The 20,540-nt window shown below is 37.1% G+C and overlaps 2 protein-coding genes and 1 long non-coding RNA gene across 3 annotated transcripts; 2 read left to right on the top strand and 1 right to left on the bottom strand.

The window, feature by feature from the left end:
- Nucleotides 1-2,614: 2,614 nt before the first annotated feature.
- LOC133858294 (uncharacterized) lies at nt 2,615-6,288 on the bottom strand. The gene is made up of 3 exons (XR_009898503.1): nt 5,678-6,288; nt 3,763-3,836; nt 2,615-2,838 (listed from the first exon to the last, which is right to left on the bottom strand). It is a non-coding gene; the product is annotated as an uncharacterized LOC133858294 (long non-coding RNA).
- Nucleotides 6,289-6,473: 185 nt separating this feature from the next.
- LOC133861849 (probable polygalacturonase) lies at nt 6,474-18,595 on the top strand (the record flags this gene model as incomplete). The annotated part of the gene is made up of 6 exons (XM_062297667.1): nt 6,474-6,655; nt 16,841-16,991; nt 17,194-17,314; nt 17,410-17,587; nt 17,689-17,759; nt 17,901-18,595. Coding segments are annotated over 6 exons (1,398 nt in total), but the record flags the coding sequence as incomplete, so codon positions are not given.
- Nucleotides 12,644-16,219, top strand: LOC133858291 (uncharacterized). Its single transcript, XM_062293731.1, has 7 exons — nt 12,644-13,099; nt 13,224-13,462; nt 13,558-13,785; nt 13,865-13,957; nt 14,047-14,148; nt 14,218-14,611; nt 16,066-16,219. Exons 1-7 carry the CDS (start codon nt 12,652-12,654, stop codon nt 16,074-16,076), a joined length of 1,515 nt encoding a protein of 504 aa, XP_062149715.1. The 5' UTR covers nt 12,644-12,651; the 3' UTR covers nt 16,077-16,219.
- Nucleotides 18,596-20,540: the final 1,945 nt, after the last annotated feature.

The following is a 20,540-nucleotide window of genomic DNA, read 5'->3' as shown; positions in this document are numbered from 1 at the left end:
CATGGAAAACCGCTCGCATTGAGGACTGCGTGATAGTCTCAGGGGATGACTGCATTTCCGTTAAAAGTGGTTGGGATCAATATGGAATCAGATTTGGAATGCCCACAAATCAGCTTGTCATCAGAAGGCTTACCTGCATTTTACCTGACAGTGCTGTCATAGGTTTAGGATGTGAAATGTCTGATGGAATTCATGATGTTAGAGTTGAAGACTTTAAAGCCCTTCATACGCAGTCAGGTATTAGAATCAAGATTGCGCGTAAAAATTATAAAAAGCAGCCAAATGTTCCAAAGTTAGGCAGGTGTATTTAGGGTACTTGATGGCTATCCTAATAGTATGTATGTCTTGATCACTCCGCCTGATCTTTTCGTTGTGGCGAAAAAGGTCTATCAATTTATGTAATGCCCTACTATATCTTATTGGACTGTTGTCAAATGCATTCTTCGCTACCTCAAGCATATATACCCCGCATTTTGGCTTGCTCATTCCTAATTCAGCGTTTTTGTCAGTACATGCTTTTTTCAATGTCCATTACTCAGGTGGTTCGGATAATCGGTGCTCCACTCTTGGCTATTTTCCTTTGCTTGGATCCAACTTAATTTCTTGGAGTTCTAAAAAGCAATCCACTATCACTCGATCCAACACTGAGGCAGAGTGCAAGTCCCTAACTAACGCCACTGCTAAGCTGATTTGGTTGAAAAGTTTATTTAGTGAGTTTGGTGTCTTTCTCGCTCACCGCTTGACCCTTTGGTATGACAACATTGGTGCTACCTATCTTTCTATCAATCCCATGTTTCATGTAAGCAATGCTAGCTTGAGGTGGCACCAAACACGTTCTACCTCAAGCATACGTCACATTTTGGCTTGTTCGTCCGCAAATTGGCGTATGATGCCATCATGTCTATTTTGACGTTAAATTGGACAGGTTTACGCTCCACAAGTATCTGTTTTTACTTGGTCACAAATTAATCTCTTAGAGTTTTAAGAAGTATCCCAGTATCCCACTATGGCCCGATCTAGCTCAAGAAGTATCTCAAAATTTTAGGTAGAGTACAAGGTCCTAGCAAATTTCTTTGTTCGATCTCCTCTTTTTCTTCTTTTCTTATAACTTTTAGAACGTCATTGTTATAATGGATATTGATAAATTCTGTATTTCTTCCGATCCTTCTCTTCACTCAGCCCCGTAAGGTAGCCACAATCCGTTCTTCCTTTAACTTATGCAAATTGCCTTTAAAGGGAAGTCGTATAAACTATGGAGCTGATTTGCTTGCAAATTTTTCGAGTGAGCTTGACGTTTTTCTCGCTCACCCTCCGGCCCTTTGGTGTGATAGTATTGGTGCTATCCATCTCAACGGTACTGCTACTGCTCCTGCGTTGAGCTTCAGGGGCCATATTGAGACAAATCCCCTGATCTCTTCCTCATCTACCCTCGACACCTCAAAAGGAAAGAAATCCTAACATATCATAGACAATCGAGACGCAAGAAATCCCCAACCAATTAAGGAATGTGGCCATTCATGAGATTTCATTTCCATTACACGGTTGTGTATTCTTTTATATAAGAGAAATGTTCGAAACCTAGCTTCTTTGTATATATTTTTTTATTTGATCTTTTAAAATTGATACGACTTTTAAAATTATCGTTGAATTTGAAATTATTATATCATTATGAAATTTTGATCTAATGGTGATTTTAAAAGTCAGATTAACTTTAGGAGATAAGAATATGATTCCTAGGACCTTAGCATTAATTACTTTGAATATAAACATATGTAAACATGTGAATAAAGGCTGGATAAATAGAAGCTGTACTTACCACCTGTGTAACTGTGTTAAAACATGTTTATTATTCTCAAACGCCACTTTTATATAGTTGACTTCACCAATCACTGCTATATATGGCATGTTTGAAACATTCAAGAAGTTAGTTAATTCTCCATGGATGAAGAAAACAGTTCGCGTCAATTATCCATATTTCTCTCCGACATGCATTTGACGCAGATATGCTTCCAAACACAGGTGCCACAAGTACTCCCTACAAATTTCACCTCGTTCTGCAATGCAATGCAATTAAAACAATATTAAATATTATTCTTTTCTAAGAACATGGAGCCATGTCTAAGTTCCAGAACAACCCATGTATGCTTTCCAGCGACGCTTAGTTGTTGTGATGAATAATTTGGTTCTAGTTTTTTTATGTCTACCATTTGATATATCTTGTGTTTTTCTTTCTTTTTTTGGGCTAGATTTTGGGTAAAACATTTTTGAATTTTTGGATTTATTTTTAACTTTTGCTTCCCTCGTTGACTTATAAAATGGAATCCAAAGTTGACAAAAAGAAAAACCTGGATTTTCTTTGATAAACAGGTTGTTCAGACCATCTGTGACGACCCGTTTTTTTTTTTTTTTTTTTTATACAAACATAAAACGAGTCATCGCAGTGGCACGACTACGTGTCGCTCAGCCAACATATGGCACATGCCCCATAACATGTACCTGATAATCAGAGTATAACATACATCTATCTATGCAGCGGAAAACATAAATCTGAATAGCGGAAATTACAACTTATACATCTATCACCAATAATTACAACAAAAAGCCATTAAATATCTATATGATTAAATCTTTCCACGAATTAAATAAGTGATATAAATGGTTTTGTACAATAACAAGTGACACAAACGTCACAAGCCATAAACCAAACCTATAAACAAGTGGACAATCCGTGGTCCACCAATTACGACCGTTGCGGCGTGTTTCAGTCATAACATCCAAAATACCCTTCTACAATGCTATCAACCACGACCGGAATACCTGCAGCCAAAAGAACATCATCTATACGGTTGTGGGGGTTTGCCACATCCGTATAGGTGGAATTATGAGCCCACCGCCTTAGCATACATAAATACACTAAGACCTCAGAGGTATACTATTCACTGAGTTTTCGCAAAGAACCAACTTTTCTTTTCTAGTCATGCGTACACTATAACAGCCACCAATTTTATGAACTTTTGTTTGAAAACCCCCATAGCTGATATAGCGGACACCGACTAATAGAAAACATTTACACATACTATGTAGCTGAGACTTAGAAACAATAGCATTTAAATCATGCAACCATCCGATAGAAATATACGTAAGCTCCTTTCCATTGAGACTCTTATGTATATTAATACGTCTAGCAAAACTACTCATAATGTAAAAACACCACACTCATAAAAACAATGCTATACATGCTCATGCAAGTTTCTCATGGAAATGAATCCACGCCTCGTGGAAATGAATCCACGCCTCGTGGAAATGAATCCATGCCTCGTGGAAATGAATCCACGCCTCATGGGAATTATCCCAAGTATAGTTTCCTGTGGGCTATGAACCTCACTTTGATGCACGTTTAGCGTTCATATGCTCATGCCTTCAAACAATATACTTATACTTTCTAATTTCATGAACATGCTTTAAACTCATGTTTCCAATATAAATCCATAAACCATTTAACACATCAATTCTCCTACTAATATTTTTGTAATTGACATCCCTACAACATCTCACATTCAAATCCTTCAAATCAGTTTAAATCACTTTTCAGTCACACATAATTTCTCATAAACATCATTGATACTTCAACATAATTGAAACTACTTAAAACATCCAAAACATACATGTTAACATATCGTTGGTTCAGTAAGAAAATCATATATCATTTGCACTTCTATAAAATACATAAAAATATATTTTCTCAGTGAGTAGAATACTCACCTTGGCTGCATTGGACCATGACTCGGACTCTACATTGGAGAACCCATTAAAAAGACTCCAATCCGGACACTATCCTGCAAACATTAATAACATTAGACTATGTTATTGAACTCTATACTCTATGACATCCTAACTACCCGCGTGCTCACGCGTCACGTCACTCGCTTCTAAACTATCTAGATACCTTAAGCTATTATTAGATTAGTCGTTGGTTATAGGTTAATTCCACTTAAATCTTTAAAACACGTTTACTATTTTATTTGTCTCCTTATTATACTTACAACATATTGTCTTTATTGTTAATCTTTTTATAGCTTATTGCTTATTTACTAACTTATCATTATTTACCGAATTCATATTCATGTATATGACTATGTATGTATATACATACATATATATATATATATATATATATATATATATATATATATATATATATATATATATATATATATATATATATATATATATATATATATATATATATATATATATATATATATATATACATAATGCTTAACAAGCTTAGACCCAATCTAAAGACACACTTAAACACTTGGTGTACGTAGATAGGTAAATTGGGTATCAAGTTACCTTATTCTCATTTTTAACTACAAGTCTTATAATTGTTTATCCATTTGAGTTAAGTGTATTCGGTCCATACACATATATATATACATATGTGTATAGAATGCTTATTAAGCTAAGCACAACCTCCTAACGCACTTATGTATTTTATAATACTCACGTACGCACATTAATACTAAATTACATTACCCAAATGAATCCAGAGCATATATATGTATCTCCATAACCTTACTAACTTATATTTATCGACTTAGGGTTATTTAGATAATTTACAACTCTTATTACCTTCTAATCTTGACAATTGTATTTAATACTTTATTCTTTATTAAACCTATAGGCACAAATGGGTTTTAGAATTTATTTTAGCTATCTTTTATTTATTCATTTGTTAACCGCATCAAGCCCTATACTTACATACTTTTTATCATTCTTCCATTAGCGCCAATATTAAAACCATACTAATTACAACCACAATCTAACACAATCTCATAGTCAACATACCTATAATACCAATAGGAGGAATTTAACCATTAATTAACAACACATCCCTAATTAATTCAATTTCATCAATACCTAAAATATCTAACATCATAAACATATCATGGAATACATATTAGCCCTCATCAACCAACTACACATCAAAAACCCATACCAAATATCAATTCCACTATATTCCTACAATTCATCATAATCACTCCAAATCTCATCAAAACTCATCAATTTTTCTCCCCATAATCTTATAACAATAATCGTCCTCTAATAACACAAGTCCAAATGATAACCAAACATTACCTAAACAGAAAATCCACAATTAAAACCCTAGATTTCACAACAACACCCAAACACCAAACCATCATCTATAAACATTAATCTCCACCCTTAACAATTAATCATTAGCCAAATATCACTAAACTGCCAATCCAACTCCCAATTTCCCACTGCCCTTCACAGGTATCAACTATCAAAAATTAACTCATAACATCCATAAGCAACTTAACCCAAAAATCAAAGATAACAACTCCCACATCAACAACTCATTCATCAAAATCAACCCATAAATTCACCATACACCCTAGATTCAGCCAAGATCCACAAAATCCTAGAAATTCCATACCAAAGCCACAACTAAAATCACTCCACTGCCAACACACCAAAAACAAGGGTTTTCATGCTTTAACCAAAACACAAAACCAACACAGATCCATCAACCAATTTCAGATTTCAATTAATTAAAACAAATGATCTAAGAACCTCAAATACTCAAACCCTAATTCAATAATAATCAAATCAATCCCCAAATAAATCATCATAGGTTATAAGAAATTACCCCAAGGATTTTCATAGCAAATCCACCGAAAAACGCCACTGGCAGTCGCCGGAAAATGCCCTTAGAGAACCGGGTTTTCTGGATTTTCGGGTTGCGGGTCACTGGGTCGCGGGTCGTACCGGTTCTGGGTCACGGATCTACAAGGTTAGGCCGGAAAACACCTTGGCAAGTCGGAAATCGGCTTCTGACCGTCATACATGGAGGATCGGACCTCCGGAAGGTTCGGGTTTGGCTCACGGGTCCACGAACCACCCGGGTTCTCCCTTCACGGGTCAAGCGGGTTGCGGGTCACGGCACTTGGGCTCCGCTGAAAATCGTCGGCTTTGGCTCTGCCGGCGACGACCCAGCACCACCAACCAGCAACCGGAACCCTGAGGGGTCGGATTTCTCCCCAGCCCCGTCGGGTCTCCCCACACGGATCCACCGGATCCGCTCTTCACTCCCTCTCCCGAGTCTCATCTCTCTCTCAACATCTCTCGATCTCTCCCTCTCACGTCACTCTCTCTGTCAGTCGGTCTCTCAGTTTGGTTGAGAAGAAAGAAGAAAGCTGAAGGAAAGAAGAAAGAAGGGAAAAGAAGAAAAGAAAAGAGGAAGGGGGCTGTGCGTGAGGTTGGGGAAGAAAGGGTTGACCGGATTGGACCTTTTGTCCATTCTTTTCTTTTCTTTTTAAAACCCCCATATTCTCTAAATTATAACATTGCCCCAACCCATTTAGTTCTCTATTTTCTTAATTGTTATTTGACCCCATATATTTAATAAACATAACTTATAAATCACTAAATTTCATATCTAATTTCTTGGTCTTCACACCATCTCATCAGTTCTTATATTGGGAATGCTAAGTCTACGATTTGCAGAGTGCAAAACAACTAAAGTTTCCTTGCAGTACCAGGCAATAAATTGTCGAAAGCACAGCGCGCTTTTGACGGATTTTGGAGCGGTTGGCGACGGAAACACATCAAACACCAAGGCTTTCAAGGCTGCACACTACTAAAAAACCGGATTTTATAGACGGTTTTTTCATAGACGTTTTTCAAAACCGTCTATGAAAAAAAATATTGTGGACGTTTTTTTACTAAACCGTCTGAAAAATAAATTTACGGACGGTTTTTTTAAACCGTCCGTAAAACACAGACGGTTTTTTTAAACCGTTCGCAAAACACAGACGGTTTTTTTAAACCGTCCGCAAAACACAGACGGTTTTTTTAAACCGTCCGCAAAACACAGACGGTTTTTTTAAACCGTCCGCAAAACACAGACGGTTTTCGAAAAACCGTCTGGAATTATAAAATTACCGACGGTTTTTCTAAACCGTCTATATTATTATAGACGGTTTTTTCAAACCGTCTATATTATTATAGACGGTTTAGAAAAACCGTCTGGAATTTTCTAATTCCAGACGGTTTTTCGAAAACCGTCTAGACCTAATTTCTAATTGTAGAAATCCCTAGCTAGCTCAATCAGTTCATGCTCTCTCTCTCGGTCCATGCTCTCTCTCTCACACACACGCCGGCTGCCATAGCTTCTTCCTCCACTTCTCCGGCACTCTCTCTCTCTCTCTCTCTCTCTCTCTCTCTCTCTCTCTCTCTCTCTCTCTCTCTCTCTAGCTCAGTTCCCCCCTAGGTCCCGGCCCTCTCGATATTTCCCTCTCTTTTCCCGCCGGCTGGCCCTGAATCGTCTTCTCCGGCGCCATCTCTCTAGAAGTCGACCCCGGCTGGGCCTTACATCATCTTCTCCGGCGACGCTCTGACGCGTCTCAGCTAGCCCACGCCCGTTTTCCCGACGTACGCCGGCCCACGCCCGGATTAAAGGTTTGATTGGTTATTTGTATTTTTATTTTGTTGGTTTTTTGTTGAAATGTTTTCAAAAAGTTTGTCGTTTGCTGATCTGCTTACTATGCTGATTTGGTAGTTAATATTGCTGCAGACGAATTTGTGAGCAAATATAAGTGAGCTGGCCTTTCTTTTGCTCTCTCTGTGTTATGATTTTGTCCTAGTTACTTTTCACCGACTGGCTGAAGCCGATCATTTGTCTTTGCTATGATTAATTGGAGTATGCTTTAAGCATTTTATCTAGTTTAAGAATTTTCCCTTTAATTCATTTTATGTCTTTTAATATCGATTTTTAGACAGGAATGGTTGGTATTTATCTATCTTCATTCTTAACGACAGTTATAGCCAATTTGGTCAAGAGTTAGTATTCGAACTGTCCCTATGATTTCATTCACAGCACACTGTTGTTAATGAAAGATGGTGATAAAGTGTAGAAATTAAGGGCGATTTTATTTGAAATGTTGATGGGGAAGCTAGCAAATAAATTTTGATTACCACAAAGTGATGATATTTCAACTGGCTGGATGCTATATGGTACTTATTGCAGGGTCTGAATGTCAAATTTAGAAACATTGAAAATTAGGATTTGGGGTATATATATGCTAAAGTGCAGTGGCTACCCTATTCATATTTTTTGTTTGTTGAATGAAATTTGCTTATTCATAAAAAATAAAAAAATAAAAAAATAAAAAAATAAAAAATTAATGTCACTTACACATGAAAATTTGGTTATTTCCTCTTTTCTTTCCTCTTTTCTTTTCTTTTCTTTTCTTTTATTATTATAATGAAATTGCATGGAAAGGTTACAAAGGACCAAACAGTAAAAAATGACTGACCCGGTCCTCTCAACTTATCCAAAAGACAAAAACCATGTTATAAAAATCTTGAATAAGACTTACGTTTTAATTAAGAGAGTATAATTCGTTTTCTGCTTCTTTGTTTATAATGTGTTTTTGTTCACAATAATAGATTTTTCATGCTACAAACAGAGAAAAATATAAAAAATAATCCATCAAAATAAAATGATCTTAATATGAATATATATATATATATATATATATATAAAATTTTAATGTGTAATTAAAAGCAGGATTGACAGCACTTACAAAAAAAAAGAAGAAGCAAGGATTGACAACATTAATTAATGCCATTCAATTGATTGGTGGAGCACACCTTATGAGATTGATTTTGTTGGTCATGGTTAATAATTACATACACCTACTTAACTTCAGTGCTATATGTGCTAAGTTATGGATATGGTTTTGTTTATATTATGCTTTCTTTTCAAGGAATACCAAACTTACCCTTATATATATAGCATTTTTGTGTCTAAACTCATAGATTTAAGCTTTTGAGTTGTGTGTGGTATCTCAACGTATTATATTATACATGGTGTAGTTAATGTCACTTACACATGGTGTAGTTAGGAAGATGGACAAGAGTTGGATGAAGTTGCCGCGAAGTTCGCGAGAGTATATTCGCGGGGTTATGGAATTTGTGAAATTTGCACGTGAACATGAGAGTAGAAAAGATGTCATTGTGTGCCCCTGTAAGAAGTGTTTGTTGGGCAAATCATGGTCCAGTGAAGTCGTATTTACTCATTTAACATCAGGTACTGGGATTATTGAGGGTTACACTGAGTGGATAATGCATGAGGAATCACTTGTCCCTCCTGTTCAGAGCGAGACAATATATGAAGCTCCCAGGAGGCTTCAAGCGGATGGCATTCCACTACATGGGGGGTCCAGTGGGATGCAAGACATGCTTAATGGTGTTTTCATGATGCACGATATCTGTGTAGAAGCCGGTGGGTCTCAAGTGCGAGATGAAGTCGAAGCCGAAGCTGAGCCCGTGGATGTTGAAATTGAAGACTCTAACAGGGTGCCGAATAAGTTAGAAGAATTGCTAAAGGATGCCGATACGCCACTCCATGGAAATACAAAACATAGCAAATTGGGAGCTATTGTGCGCCTATTTAGTATTAAGTGTATGGGTGGTTGGAGCAATACATCGTTCTCCATGTTGCTTGAATTCATTAATGAACTAATGCATCCAGATGCAAGTTTGCTGCCTAAAGACACATACGAGGCAAAAAAATACTTGAAGGATTTGGGCCTTGAGTATGAGAAGATATCGGCTTGTCGCAATGGCTGTATGTTGTTTTGGAAGGAAAATGAAAAATTAGACAAATGTACATTCTGCAATGAGTCCAGGTGGAAGGATAACTTAATTAATGAAGATGGGTCGATAAAATGTTCGAAAAAGAAGCCGCTCAAAGTGTTGCGTTGGTTTCCTCTAATACCAAGGCTGCAGAGGTTATTTATGTCACATCATACGTCGCCACATATGAAGTGGCACGCTCAAGGCTGTACAAAAGACGGTGTGTTGAGGCATCCGGCCGATGGAGAAGCATGGAAGGCATTCGATTCACGTTACCCAATATTCGCATCAGACCCGCGAAATGTCCGGCTAGGTTTAGCGTCAGATGGCTTCAATCCTTTTGGAAACATGTCCTCTAGTCACAGTACTTGGCCAGTAATATTAGTACCTTACAATTTACCTTCTTGGATGTGTATGAAGCAGCCGTATTTTATGTTAACCTTGATTCTCCCTGGTCCGAGTGCACCAGGACAAAATATAGATGTGTACCTAGCTCCCCTTGTAAGTGAGTTGAAAAAACTATGGGAAGTAGGGGTACAGACTTTTGATGTAACCTCGAGGAAATATTTTACAATGCGTTTGGCCTTGATGTGGACGATAAATGATTTCCCGGCATATGGTGATTTGTCAGGTTGGAGTACACATGGACGAAAAGCATGTCCCTGTTGTATGCATGAAACGCAATCAACGTGGCTAACTTATGGTAAAAAGTTCTGCTTTATGGGACATAGGCGATGGTTGCCTCTTGATCATCCATGGAGAAGAAATAAGAGACGATTCAATGGTGCGCAGGAAATGGGTAGTCCTCCCAATGTGCCGAATGGCGATGAGATCATCCGACAATTAGAATGTGTTGTCAATCGGGCAAGGACTGGACAGAAGCTACCGCCTGGAGAAGTTGATTGGAAGAGGCGAAGTATACTATACGATTTGCCGTATTGGAAAGATCAGTTACTACGCCATAACATTGATGTGATGCATACAGAAAAAAACATCGTTGATAACATACTTGGCACGCTATTGAACATGAGTGGTAAAACCAAAGACAACAAAGAAGCACGTCAAGACTTGCATAAGATGAAATTGAGACCAGAACTTCATCCATTTACCGCGGAAAACGGCAAAACACTTTTGCCTGCAGCTTGTTTCACAATGACGAAAAAAGAGAAGACTGACTTTCTGCAAGTATTACATGATGTTAGAGTGCCAGATGGATATTCTTCAAATGTGTCACGTGGTGTGAAGCTCAAGGAATGTACTGTTGGGGGTTTGAAGAGTCATGACAATCACATAATCATGCAACAACTCATGCCAATTGCACTTCGAGGAACCTTATCGGATGATGTTGTGAGGCCTTTAATCGAGCTATGTGGGTTCTTTAGGGATATTTGTTCAAAAACACTGCGGGTGGAAGATCTGGATCGTCTTGAAAATCAAATTCCTATAATATTGTGCAAATTGGAACGAATATTCCCTCCGGGTTTTTTTACATCTATGGTGCACGTAAGCATACATTTAGTACGTGAATGCAAACTGGGTGGACCGGTACACTACAGGTGGATGTATCCTGTTGAGAGGTAATGTTAAAATTTTGTTAAATTAAGGTTTGTTCTTATATGGCAGTCTCATGGTCTAACTTTAATGTAGGTGCCTTGGTAGATATAAACGTAGTGTTCGTAATAAGGGCGCACCCGAAGGGTCTATTGCAGAGGGTTACATTGTAGACGAATTGTTGACATTTTGCTCTCGGTATTTAGTCAACGCGCCAACGGTTCACAATAAGACCCCAAGATACCAAGATGAATCAAGAGGGGCGACCAATTGGTTTAAACTTGATACTTGCACGTTGGAGCAAGTACACCGATATATTTTATTCAACTCTGATGATTTCCTCCAATTTCGCACGTAAGTCACATTATTGTTAGATATTGTTAGTTGCTAAATACGATGAAAAGTAACCAACATCATATGTTGTTGACGTATAGGATGCACATGGAGTCGTTAATGGAACAAAACAATAGGGAACGTACCTCGCATCAACCGTTGCTGAAGCAACAACGAGACCAATTCTGTAGCTGGTACAAGTCATACGTAAGAAAATTGTTGGTTTGAATAATTATTTATCTATAACAGCATCATGAAACTTTGATTTTTAAATAAGGTGTCTAAATCACAGGTTGATAAGTTGACCGAGGCGGAGAGGATGACATTAGGAGAGAAACTTGTTAGTCATGCCAAAGGCCCAATGTTCGATGCTGTCGAATGTAAGCGGTATGTGGTTAACGGCGTGTTGTACCGCACCCTGGATGTCGACGAAGAGAAAAAAAGTCAAAACAGTGGATTGTGTGTCACCACTGAAGATGGTCCCACCTACTACGGTAGGCTAACTCAAATAATCGAGGTTACATACTACGACTTGACGCGGTATGTCCTTTTCAAGTGCGATTGGGCCGATATTCAACCGAATAAGGGATACAAAAAGGACGAATATGGATTCGATTTGGTAAATTTCAAGAACCTAATACACACGGGTGCGCGAATCACTGATGATCCGTTTGTACTACCTAGTCAAGTATCGCAAGTGTATTATGTCGAGAATCCCAAAAATCCAAATTGGGCTGTTGCTGTAAGGACAAAACCAAGAAATGTGTACGATGTTGGCAGTGGTGAAAGTGATGACGGGACCGAGGCTGATAGTTATCATGAGCATGAGCCTTTCAACGTCAACGTGACGGGGAACGTTGGTTTTGATGACTTTGATTGTGCACGTACTGATGTACCGGCCACCGAAGCAACATAATAATTGTATGTATGAATATGGTTAAACTATTAAATAGAATCTAAATACATGGTGTGTCCAGAAGGATTTACTTATAGTTCAATCATTTTTTAATTCTTTAAGCATGTCGTTTTTGCATGCTGCATATTGTATATTTTATATTGTATGAAATGTGACTCATTTTAATGTGTTTGCAGATAGACATGGCCCCTAAAAAATGGAAGCCGCAATCAGGAAATGATTTTTGGACGCCTATGGACTGCACATCAGAGGGGCGATCGGTTGTGGGGTCAGATGATACGACACAGGACCCTAACGAGACACAAGGGAACATAGATTCTCAGCATGTACGACATGAGCAACCGGTTGTGGGGTCAGACGAAACGACACAGGACCCTGACGAGACACAAGGGAACATAGATTCTCAGCATGTACGACATGAGCAACCGGTTGTGGGGTCAGACGAAACGACACAGGACCCTGACGAGACACAGGACCCTGACGAGACACAAGGGCCGATAAATTCCGAACAATGTATAGCACCTGAGATGGAGTTTGGACCATCACTACAATCAGGATCTGATACTTCACATCATAATGGTACTACTCGGGTGCCACGTATGTTACGGGGTGGGAAAGTTTACACAATAGGTATGAATTAATTTTGGTTTTTTTTTTTTTTTTTTTTTTTTTTTTTTTTTTATCAAATACTTTGATAATATTCTACTAATTAGTGATAATCAAGTGTGACATAAATGTATTTAATGGTTTGCAGATGAGCAGGGTAGAAGAAATGTTAGGACTGTTGGTAGTCCTAAGGACATATGGCACATACCTGCTGGAGAAAAGGTGGTGATCGAGTTCAACACGTTGTGCCAACCAACCGGCCCGGGGGTCGAGAAATTTAGAAGGATTTGTGGGAAGATCATCAGAAATGGTCGATTTGTAAAGTTGCATGGTAACTGGAGGAAAATACCATTGCAAGAGAAGGAAGATATGTGGAACACCCTAACGGTATGAAACGATTTATTTTCATGTCTATCACTTATTTATAGTTTTGTAGTCCTACATTTTAAATTTAACTTGCGTTGATTTCATTTTTGGTGTAGAAAAAATTTCATTTTGAGCCTGTCCACCTAGTTGATCAAATTAAGTCGTTAACAATGAAGGACCTAGCAACGAAAAGAAGGCAATACAGATACGAGATCAAGTGCGGTCTAAAGTTGAAACAGGGTGATACCTTAGAGTCTGTGATCACTAGGGCTTCGGCAGTGAAAGTCTTCGATTCTGAAGACTTTGAAATGCAAGTTGATACGTGGTTGTCTTCGGCTGATATGGTATATACATTTATTTATTTATTTGTTTATTAAATTTGTTGAAGAAATATGCTACATATTAACATTACCAAATTTATAGGAGAGAGCGTTGAAGGCCAAGACAAGCCGTGCCCAAAATGTATTTCTTCACACTCTGGGATCGAAGAGTATCGCACAAGTTGCACGAGAAATGGTACGTATAGTAGATAAACGTTTACGGCATGTACGTATTGTAGTAAGATAATAAGCTTGTAACTGATAATGTTAAGGATATTAATGCAGGAGGAAGACATGGGAGAAACACCGAACCGAGATGATATGTTCATTGTCTCGCATACCAAGAAAGATGGAAACCCTGTGAATGAAGCGGTTGGGGAAGCTATTGTAAGTGGTAAATATGTAATTTAAATTAGTTCTATTACGGATGTTTTCACCCTTGGACATTATGTGCAGGCGAAGATGAGAGAGATTATCGAGAATCAGTCGCCTACAGAACGAGTGTGTTCACAGGGGTCAGTCCGTTGGTCGCAGAATGATGCATGTGCACAAGTGCTAGGACGAGAACATTCCGGTCGTGTGCGTGGCTTGGGGCTAGGGCCAACTCCCGGGAAATCAAGCTCTTACAGTACCTCCGGACAAGGATCGATCTCTAGTGCGCCTACTCCCAAAGAACTAGAGATGGCTGCTGAGATGGAACGTTTGAAGAATTTGTACGAAACGACAAACATCAAACTGCAAGAGCAAAACAACAAGTATGAAGCGCAACAAGAAGAGTTGGCAGCCGTCAAACGTATGGTCGCAATGATTATGGCAGAGAAACAATCATCAATGGGAAACAACCAAGAAGGTGAGCTGAACTTGATTTATTTTGTGTTACTTTCAAATTTGTTGGACTTGGTTTATTTTTAAACTTTTTATGGTCATGAGTCATTTTTCATCGTTGTGGTTGCATAGTATGATATGACAAAAAATCTCTCAAAAGTAAATAGAAATGTATGAAGTGTTACATGAGATTATTACTTTTTGATTTGATAGTTAGCAATTTCTTAGCCTTCCATGATGAAGGAAACAAGGGTTGAAGTCCCTATAAGACAATCAATTAATGCATTTCATTGGTATTGTATTTGTTAGTTTGAGGTGGTTGTAGGAAGTATTGCTCTTTGTATTTTTAGTTTTTCCTTGTATTTCCTGGGAATTTTTTATTTTTTTTTTATAACCTTCGTAAGTAAAGACTTGCAACTCTTATCTTGCCAGAAACAAAAAAAAAAAAGTTGCATGTTTAGGGAGTCAGACCCAGTAAAGTTCCAATACCCATGTATGCTTTCACTGTACACGATGTAATACAACTTTTGAATTCAAAGTACAATTAGGGTTGTGAACTTGTGAGACTCAACCTTCATAGTCATTAATTTTCTTTACTGTTTTTTGTTCTTTGTTGATATCCAACCTGCATGATCACGAAGGTTGTGAAGTTGGGGTTAGCTAGATTAAATTAAAGAATAAAGTTACTAATTGATCTCCACATAATACAGGCAAAATTGTGCTACATATACAAAATCATTTGGTGTCCTGGTCCTATAGAGAGATGATCAATGTGGCATAGATAACTCTTTCATTAACAGATCATGATTTATGAAGTTTTTCTTGTGAAATCCAAAATCATTTGGTGTCTTGGTCCTACAGAAAGAAATATAATTAACACAATTAATATATATATATAAACAGCATATCTAGGCACTTAATGCTGCAAAAAAAAAATATCACAGCAAAGGAACTAATCTAGTGGATAGATAAATAAATAAAATAGAAGATTAATTCATCTGATAGATTATCTTACTCCAACACACTTTTCAAATGCAATCAATCTCCTTGGAGGGCTTATTCTACATTCTTTGTCTCATTTACAGAGAAAAAGACAAAGAAAGACTTGCGTAAAAGCCTACAACGTTAAGATTATTAACTTATATAGTCTTATATCTATGTCATAAATGATTAGTGAGAAACAAGAGAAGAGGGGCCGTTGTTGCAGAACAACTTCCAGCTCTCTTCTCTATCGTAGAGAACAGAGAACAGTTTTTAGCTATTAACCTATCCTTTTTTCTTCAACCTCTCAGCCCTCCGAGTAGATGGCTAGTTCACTTTGTTCTCTTGTTCTAATTAGTTTCATATTATAAGTTGTATTATGATTGAGGATGAATGTTAATCTAGGCAGTTAATTTTCACCTTGTAACATGTTAATTTTAGCTTCATAAAGATGATTCTTACCTAACTAACAATTTGGAATTTGTATACTTATTGCAGCGAACACATAAAAGCATAAATGAAGAAGATGCACACAAGGTCGTAAACCGGATTTTCCTTTGGGTCGGCTTGCATACATTGATGATTATAATTAATGATGTATGAAATTTAGGTTTTATGTTTTTTTCATTTTAAGTATGTATTTATTTTGACTGTTGTGGTAAATAGTTAAAATTTCCCAATATTTTTGGATTTGAATTTGTATTGACTTTGGAGATGAATTTAGGATTTTGGAAATGGATTTGATATTTTTGTTGTATTAGGGATTTTTTTCTCAGAAATTAAATATATGCATGGGGAAAAAAAATTAAAAAAAAAATTATGGACGGTTTGGGCCCAAACCGTCCAGATTTTTTTTGGTTTATACAATCTGAATTGCAGACGGTTTGGGCTCAAACCGTCTGGAATTTTACAGACGGTTTGGGCCCAAACCGTCTGGAATTTTACAGACGGTTTGGGCCTAAACCGTCTGGAATTTTACGGACGGTTTAGGCCCAAACCGTCCGTAAATAATTACAGACGGTTTGAGCCCAAACCGTCTGCAATTATTTACAGACGGTTTGGATAAAACCGTCCGCAATATTTTCTAGACGGTTTGTAAAAAACCGTCCGTAATTGCGGACGGTTTTACTAAAACCGTCTGCAATTTTAAATGCCGACGCATTTTCATGGACGTTTTAAACCGTCTAGAAAAAACCGTCTGGACCATTTTCCAGACGGTTTTTTTCCAATTTCTGGACGGTTTAAAACCGTCTAGAAACTGAGTTTTTTTAGTAGTGGCAATTCATAGCCTCAGCAAGTATGCAGCACATGGTGGGGCGCAACTTATTGTACCTCCGGGAAAATGGTTAACTGGGAGCTTTAATCTCACTAGCAGCCATTTCACTCTTTTTCTTGAAAAAGATGCAGTCATTCTTGCATCTCAAGTAAGTGTAATTTTCGTCTACTTTGGGAAAAGTAATAAAATAAAACTCTTGATTTCTAATATTGTATTAATTATTAAAAAAAAAAAAAATACCCATGACAAAACATAACAAAATTCAAAGAAGTGGATCTTTTTCCCACATCACAATATAATATGTTTATGATACTATCACTTGCCACAAACATGAATGATCAAATTGACAGGATGAGTCAGAATGGCCTCAAGTTTCTCCACTTCCTTCTTATGGTAGAGGAAGGGATGCATATGGTGGACGGTTCAGCAGTCTTATTTTTGGTACAAATCTCACAGACGTCGTAATCACCGGTAATTATAGATTGATTCGACCCTTGATTTTTCAGAATTACTTGTAAGTATTATTATTTTGGTTGACTGTGTTATTCATTTGACTGTATCATTAGGAAACAATGGCACGATTGATGGCCAGGGTGCAACTTGGTGGAAAAAGTATCGTAGTGGCGGATTCTTGAATGTGACCCGACCGTACACGATTGAGCTTATGCACTCTAACCAAATCCAGATATCTAATCTTACACTAATCAACTCCCCAGCGTGGTTTGTCCATCCCGTATATAGCAGGTTTGGGCATGCTTCTTCTATATATATTAAGTTTATCCGAATGCACACATGATCATCATAGCTAGATCTTCTCATATTTTTTTTTTTGTCTATGATTGTAGTGATATACTAATCCAAAAGCTGACGATCCTTGCGCCAATTGACTCTCCCAACACTGATGGGATAAACCCAGGTTTAGTTTGTTTGCCACTTGAACTAACTGCTATGATAATTATTTAATTGAAATCCCGTGGATGCATGTCCATTCCATTAATGCAAACTATACAATCTGAGCCTATGTTTTACTTTCTTTCTTTCTTTCTTTCTTTTGCAGATTCGTGCACAAACACTCGTATTGAGGATTGCTTCATAGTCTCAGGAGATAACTGCATTGCCGTGAAAAGTGGTTGGGATCAATATGGAATCAGATATGGAATGCCCACAAAACACCTAATCATCAGAAGGCTTACTTGCATTTCCCCTGACAGTGCAACCATTGCTCTTGGCAGTGAAATGTCTGGTGGAATTCAAGACGTTAGAGCTGAAGACATCACAGCCATTAATACGCAGTCAGGTGTGAGGATCAAGACTGCCATCGGAAGAGGAGCTTTTGTGAAGGACATATATGCAAGAAGATTGACCTTCAAGACAATGAAGTTTGTTTTCTGGATGTCAGGCGCTTACGGTCAGCACTCTGACGGTGGATTCGATCCAAATGCCATTCCACAGATTCAAGGAATTAACTATAAAGACGTGGTGGCCGAGAATGTTACTATTTCAGCAAGACTTGATGGAATCGCTAATGATCCTTTTACAGGAATATGCATTTCTAATGCAACTTTTACGTTGACTGCGAAGCCAGATGAATTGCAATGGAACTGTACTAATATTCAGGGGGTGACAAGCAATGTGACTCCTAAGCCGTGCAGTTTGTTGCCTGAGCAAAAAGGTGTTGATTGTCACTTTCCTGAAGACAAGCTGCCCATTGACGATGTTCAGTTGAAGACATGTTATGCTACCATTGCCTAATGCCTTCGTGTGAGATTGTCATGTACTAAGAATTTTGTATTTCAAATAACCTGGTTTTCCAATTTGTGGACTTCTTTCAGGATAGGTTCCTTTTTCTACAACCAAGCTAGTGAAAAGGAAATGATTCAAATGAAAGTTGGAAATATATTGCTCTCATGCCTGTTGGCCTTTTTTGCGTTATCAAAAACTGTGAAGTTAGCAGATTCTTTTACTATTTATGTATAATTCTGAATAAAATAAACTAAAAATAACTTTATGGATCCAGAAATACTTCACTATATATACTACGTACAACCTGTCTAAAAGACAATATTCAAGATAAAGAAAAACAGTGTCATGTACACTAGGTTTATGAATTTTGCAATTAAGAAACATTATGGATAGTTTAGCCTTAGGATGATGGAGGATCGATTACGAAGAATAATCCAATCTAATCATCTTTGGCTATAATTAACATTATAATTAATTCATAAAACTGGATTAGAGAAAAAAAAAAATCCAATGTTATAAATGATGAGGAATATATGCCTTCTATTATGATTAATATTTATTTTGGTAAACAAAGGTAATCTAAAATGAACAAATATTTAATGGCTTGAGCTTATGAACGAATTGAAGGAATTAGAATCGTGATACTTGTTTTGAAAGAGCAGTACCTTCAACTCATTGACGTTCATGATTAATACTTTTTCTAAATTTGTAACATCATTTAGTACTAGTAGTGATTTTCTGATGCTTGCACCTTTATTTGTTCTGTTCAGATCATCATGATCACCTGATGCGGAAACAACCAAATCTCCCATTTTAGGCCTCTGATTTACATTAGGATCTACACATCGAAGATCAACCAAAATCATCCTTTTGAGTCCCTTTGAAGAAGGCATTTCTGGCAATTTAGGATCAGAAATTTCATGATTTGCAAACATGGACTTAAACCACTCAATCAAATGTGGATGCAGTTCAAAAATCCTAACATATTCATAATCTAGAATATGAGAAGGGCTGAGAAAAAAAAAAAAAAAAAACTAAAATTGGTTTTGCTTGTAAAAAAGATAATATATATATATATATATATATATATAAAAGCAGCCAAATGTTCCAAACATGATCTTTCCTTTGCAGTGATCAAGGTTTGTCAATTTATATATGTAGCACCCTGCATTCCTCATTGGACCGCTACCAAACGCATTATTCGCTAATTTAAACATATATACCTCGCATTTTAGCTTGCGCATTCCCAATTTAATGTCTCTGTTAATACATGCCTATTCCAATGTTAATTGGATAGGTTGTCTGGATGATCGGCGCTCCACTAGTGGCTATTTGATTTTGGTCCCAACATAATTTCTTGGAGTTCTAAGAAGCAACCCATTGTTGCTTGATCCAGCATTAATGCAGAGTACATGTCTCTTGCCAATACCATTGCTAAGCTAATTTGGTTGAAAAGTTTATTGAGTAAGTTTGGTGTCTCTCTCACCCTCGACCCTTTGGTGTGATAACATTAGTGCTTCCTGTATCTCTCTATGAATCCTATGTTTCATGTGAGGTATGGTTCAAGTAGCACAAAACACTTGTTACCTCAAGCATCCTATGCATTTTAGAATTTGAATTCTCTCAATTTCTTTCCATTTAGTTATAAAGTAGGGACATAGTTGTCTTTTTACATTCCATAAAAATGTGAAAAGAGAACTATACCCCTCCTTTATAAGTAAATTGAGAAAATCCTCTCTATTTCATCCTATTCCCGTATTTTGGCTATTAAATTTGCAAATTAGTATATTCCTTTTGCAATGTAATCTTTTTTCTTCTAAAAAAAATTTAACTCATTTGTTTACCTTAACAAACAACTTTTTTCACTTTACTCAAGAAAAAAAAAAATTAAAACTTTTCTCTACTCTATGTTATATCAATCAATTTTTCACATTATTGTACAAGTTTCTTCATT

The sequence above is a fragment of the Alnus glutinosa genome, chromosome 1 (assembly GCF_958979055.1).
Source record: "Alnus glutinosa chromosome 1, dhAlnGlut1.1, whole genome shotgun sequence".
Taxonomy (NCBI): domain Eukaryota; kingdom Viridiplantae; phylum Streptophyta; class Magnoliopsida; order Fagales; family Betulaceae; genus Alnus; species Alnus glutinosa.
This window is presented reverse-complemented; position numbering and strand designations above follow the sequence as displayed.

Excerpts from the sequence above, each read along its gene's own strand:
- LOC133858291 (XM_062293731.1), top strand. The coding sequence starts at position 12,652 with ATGGCCCCTAAAAAATGGAAGCCGCAATCAGGAAATGATTTTTGGACG. Across the intron at positions 13,463-13,557 it reads ATATGTGGAACACCCTAACG|AAAAAATTTCATTTTGAGCC; the intron begins GTATGAAACGAT and ends TTTTTGGTGTAG. Across the intron at positions 14,149-14,217 it reads AAGCGGTTGGGGAAGCTATT|GCGAAGATGAGAGAGATTAT; the intron begins GTAAGTGGTAAA and ends CATTATGTGCAG.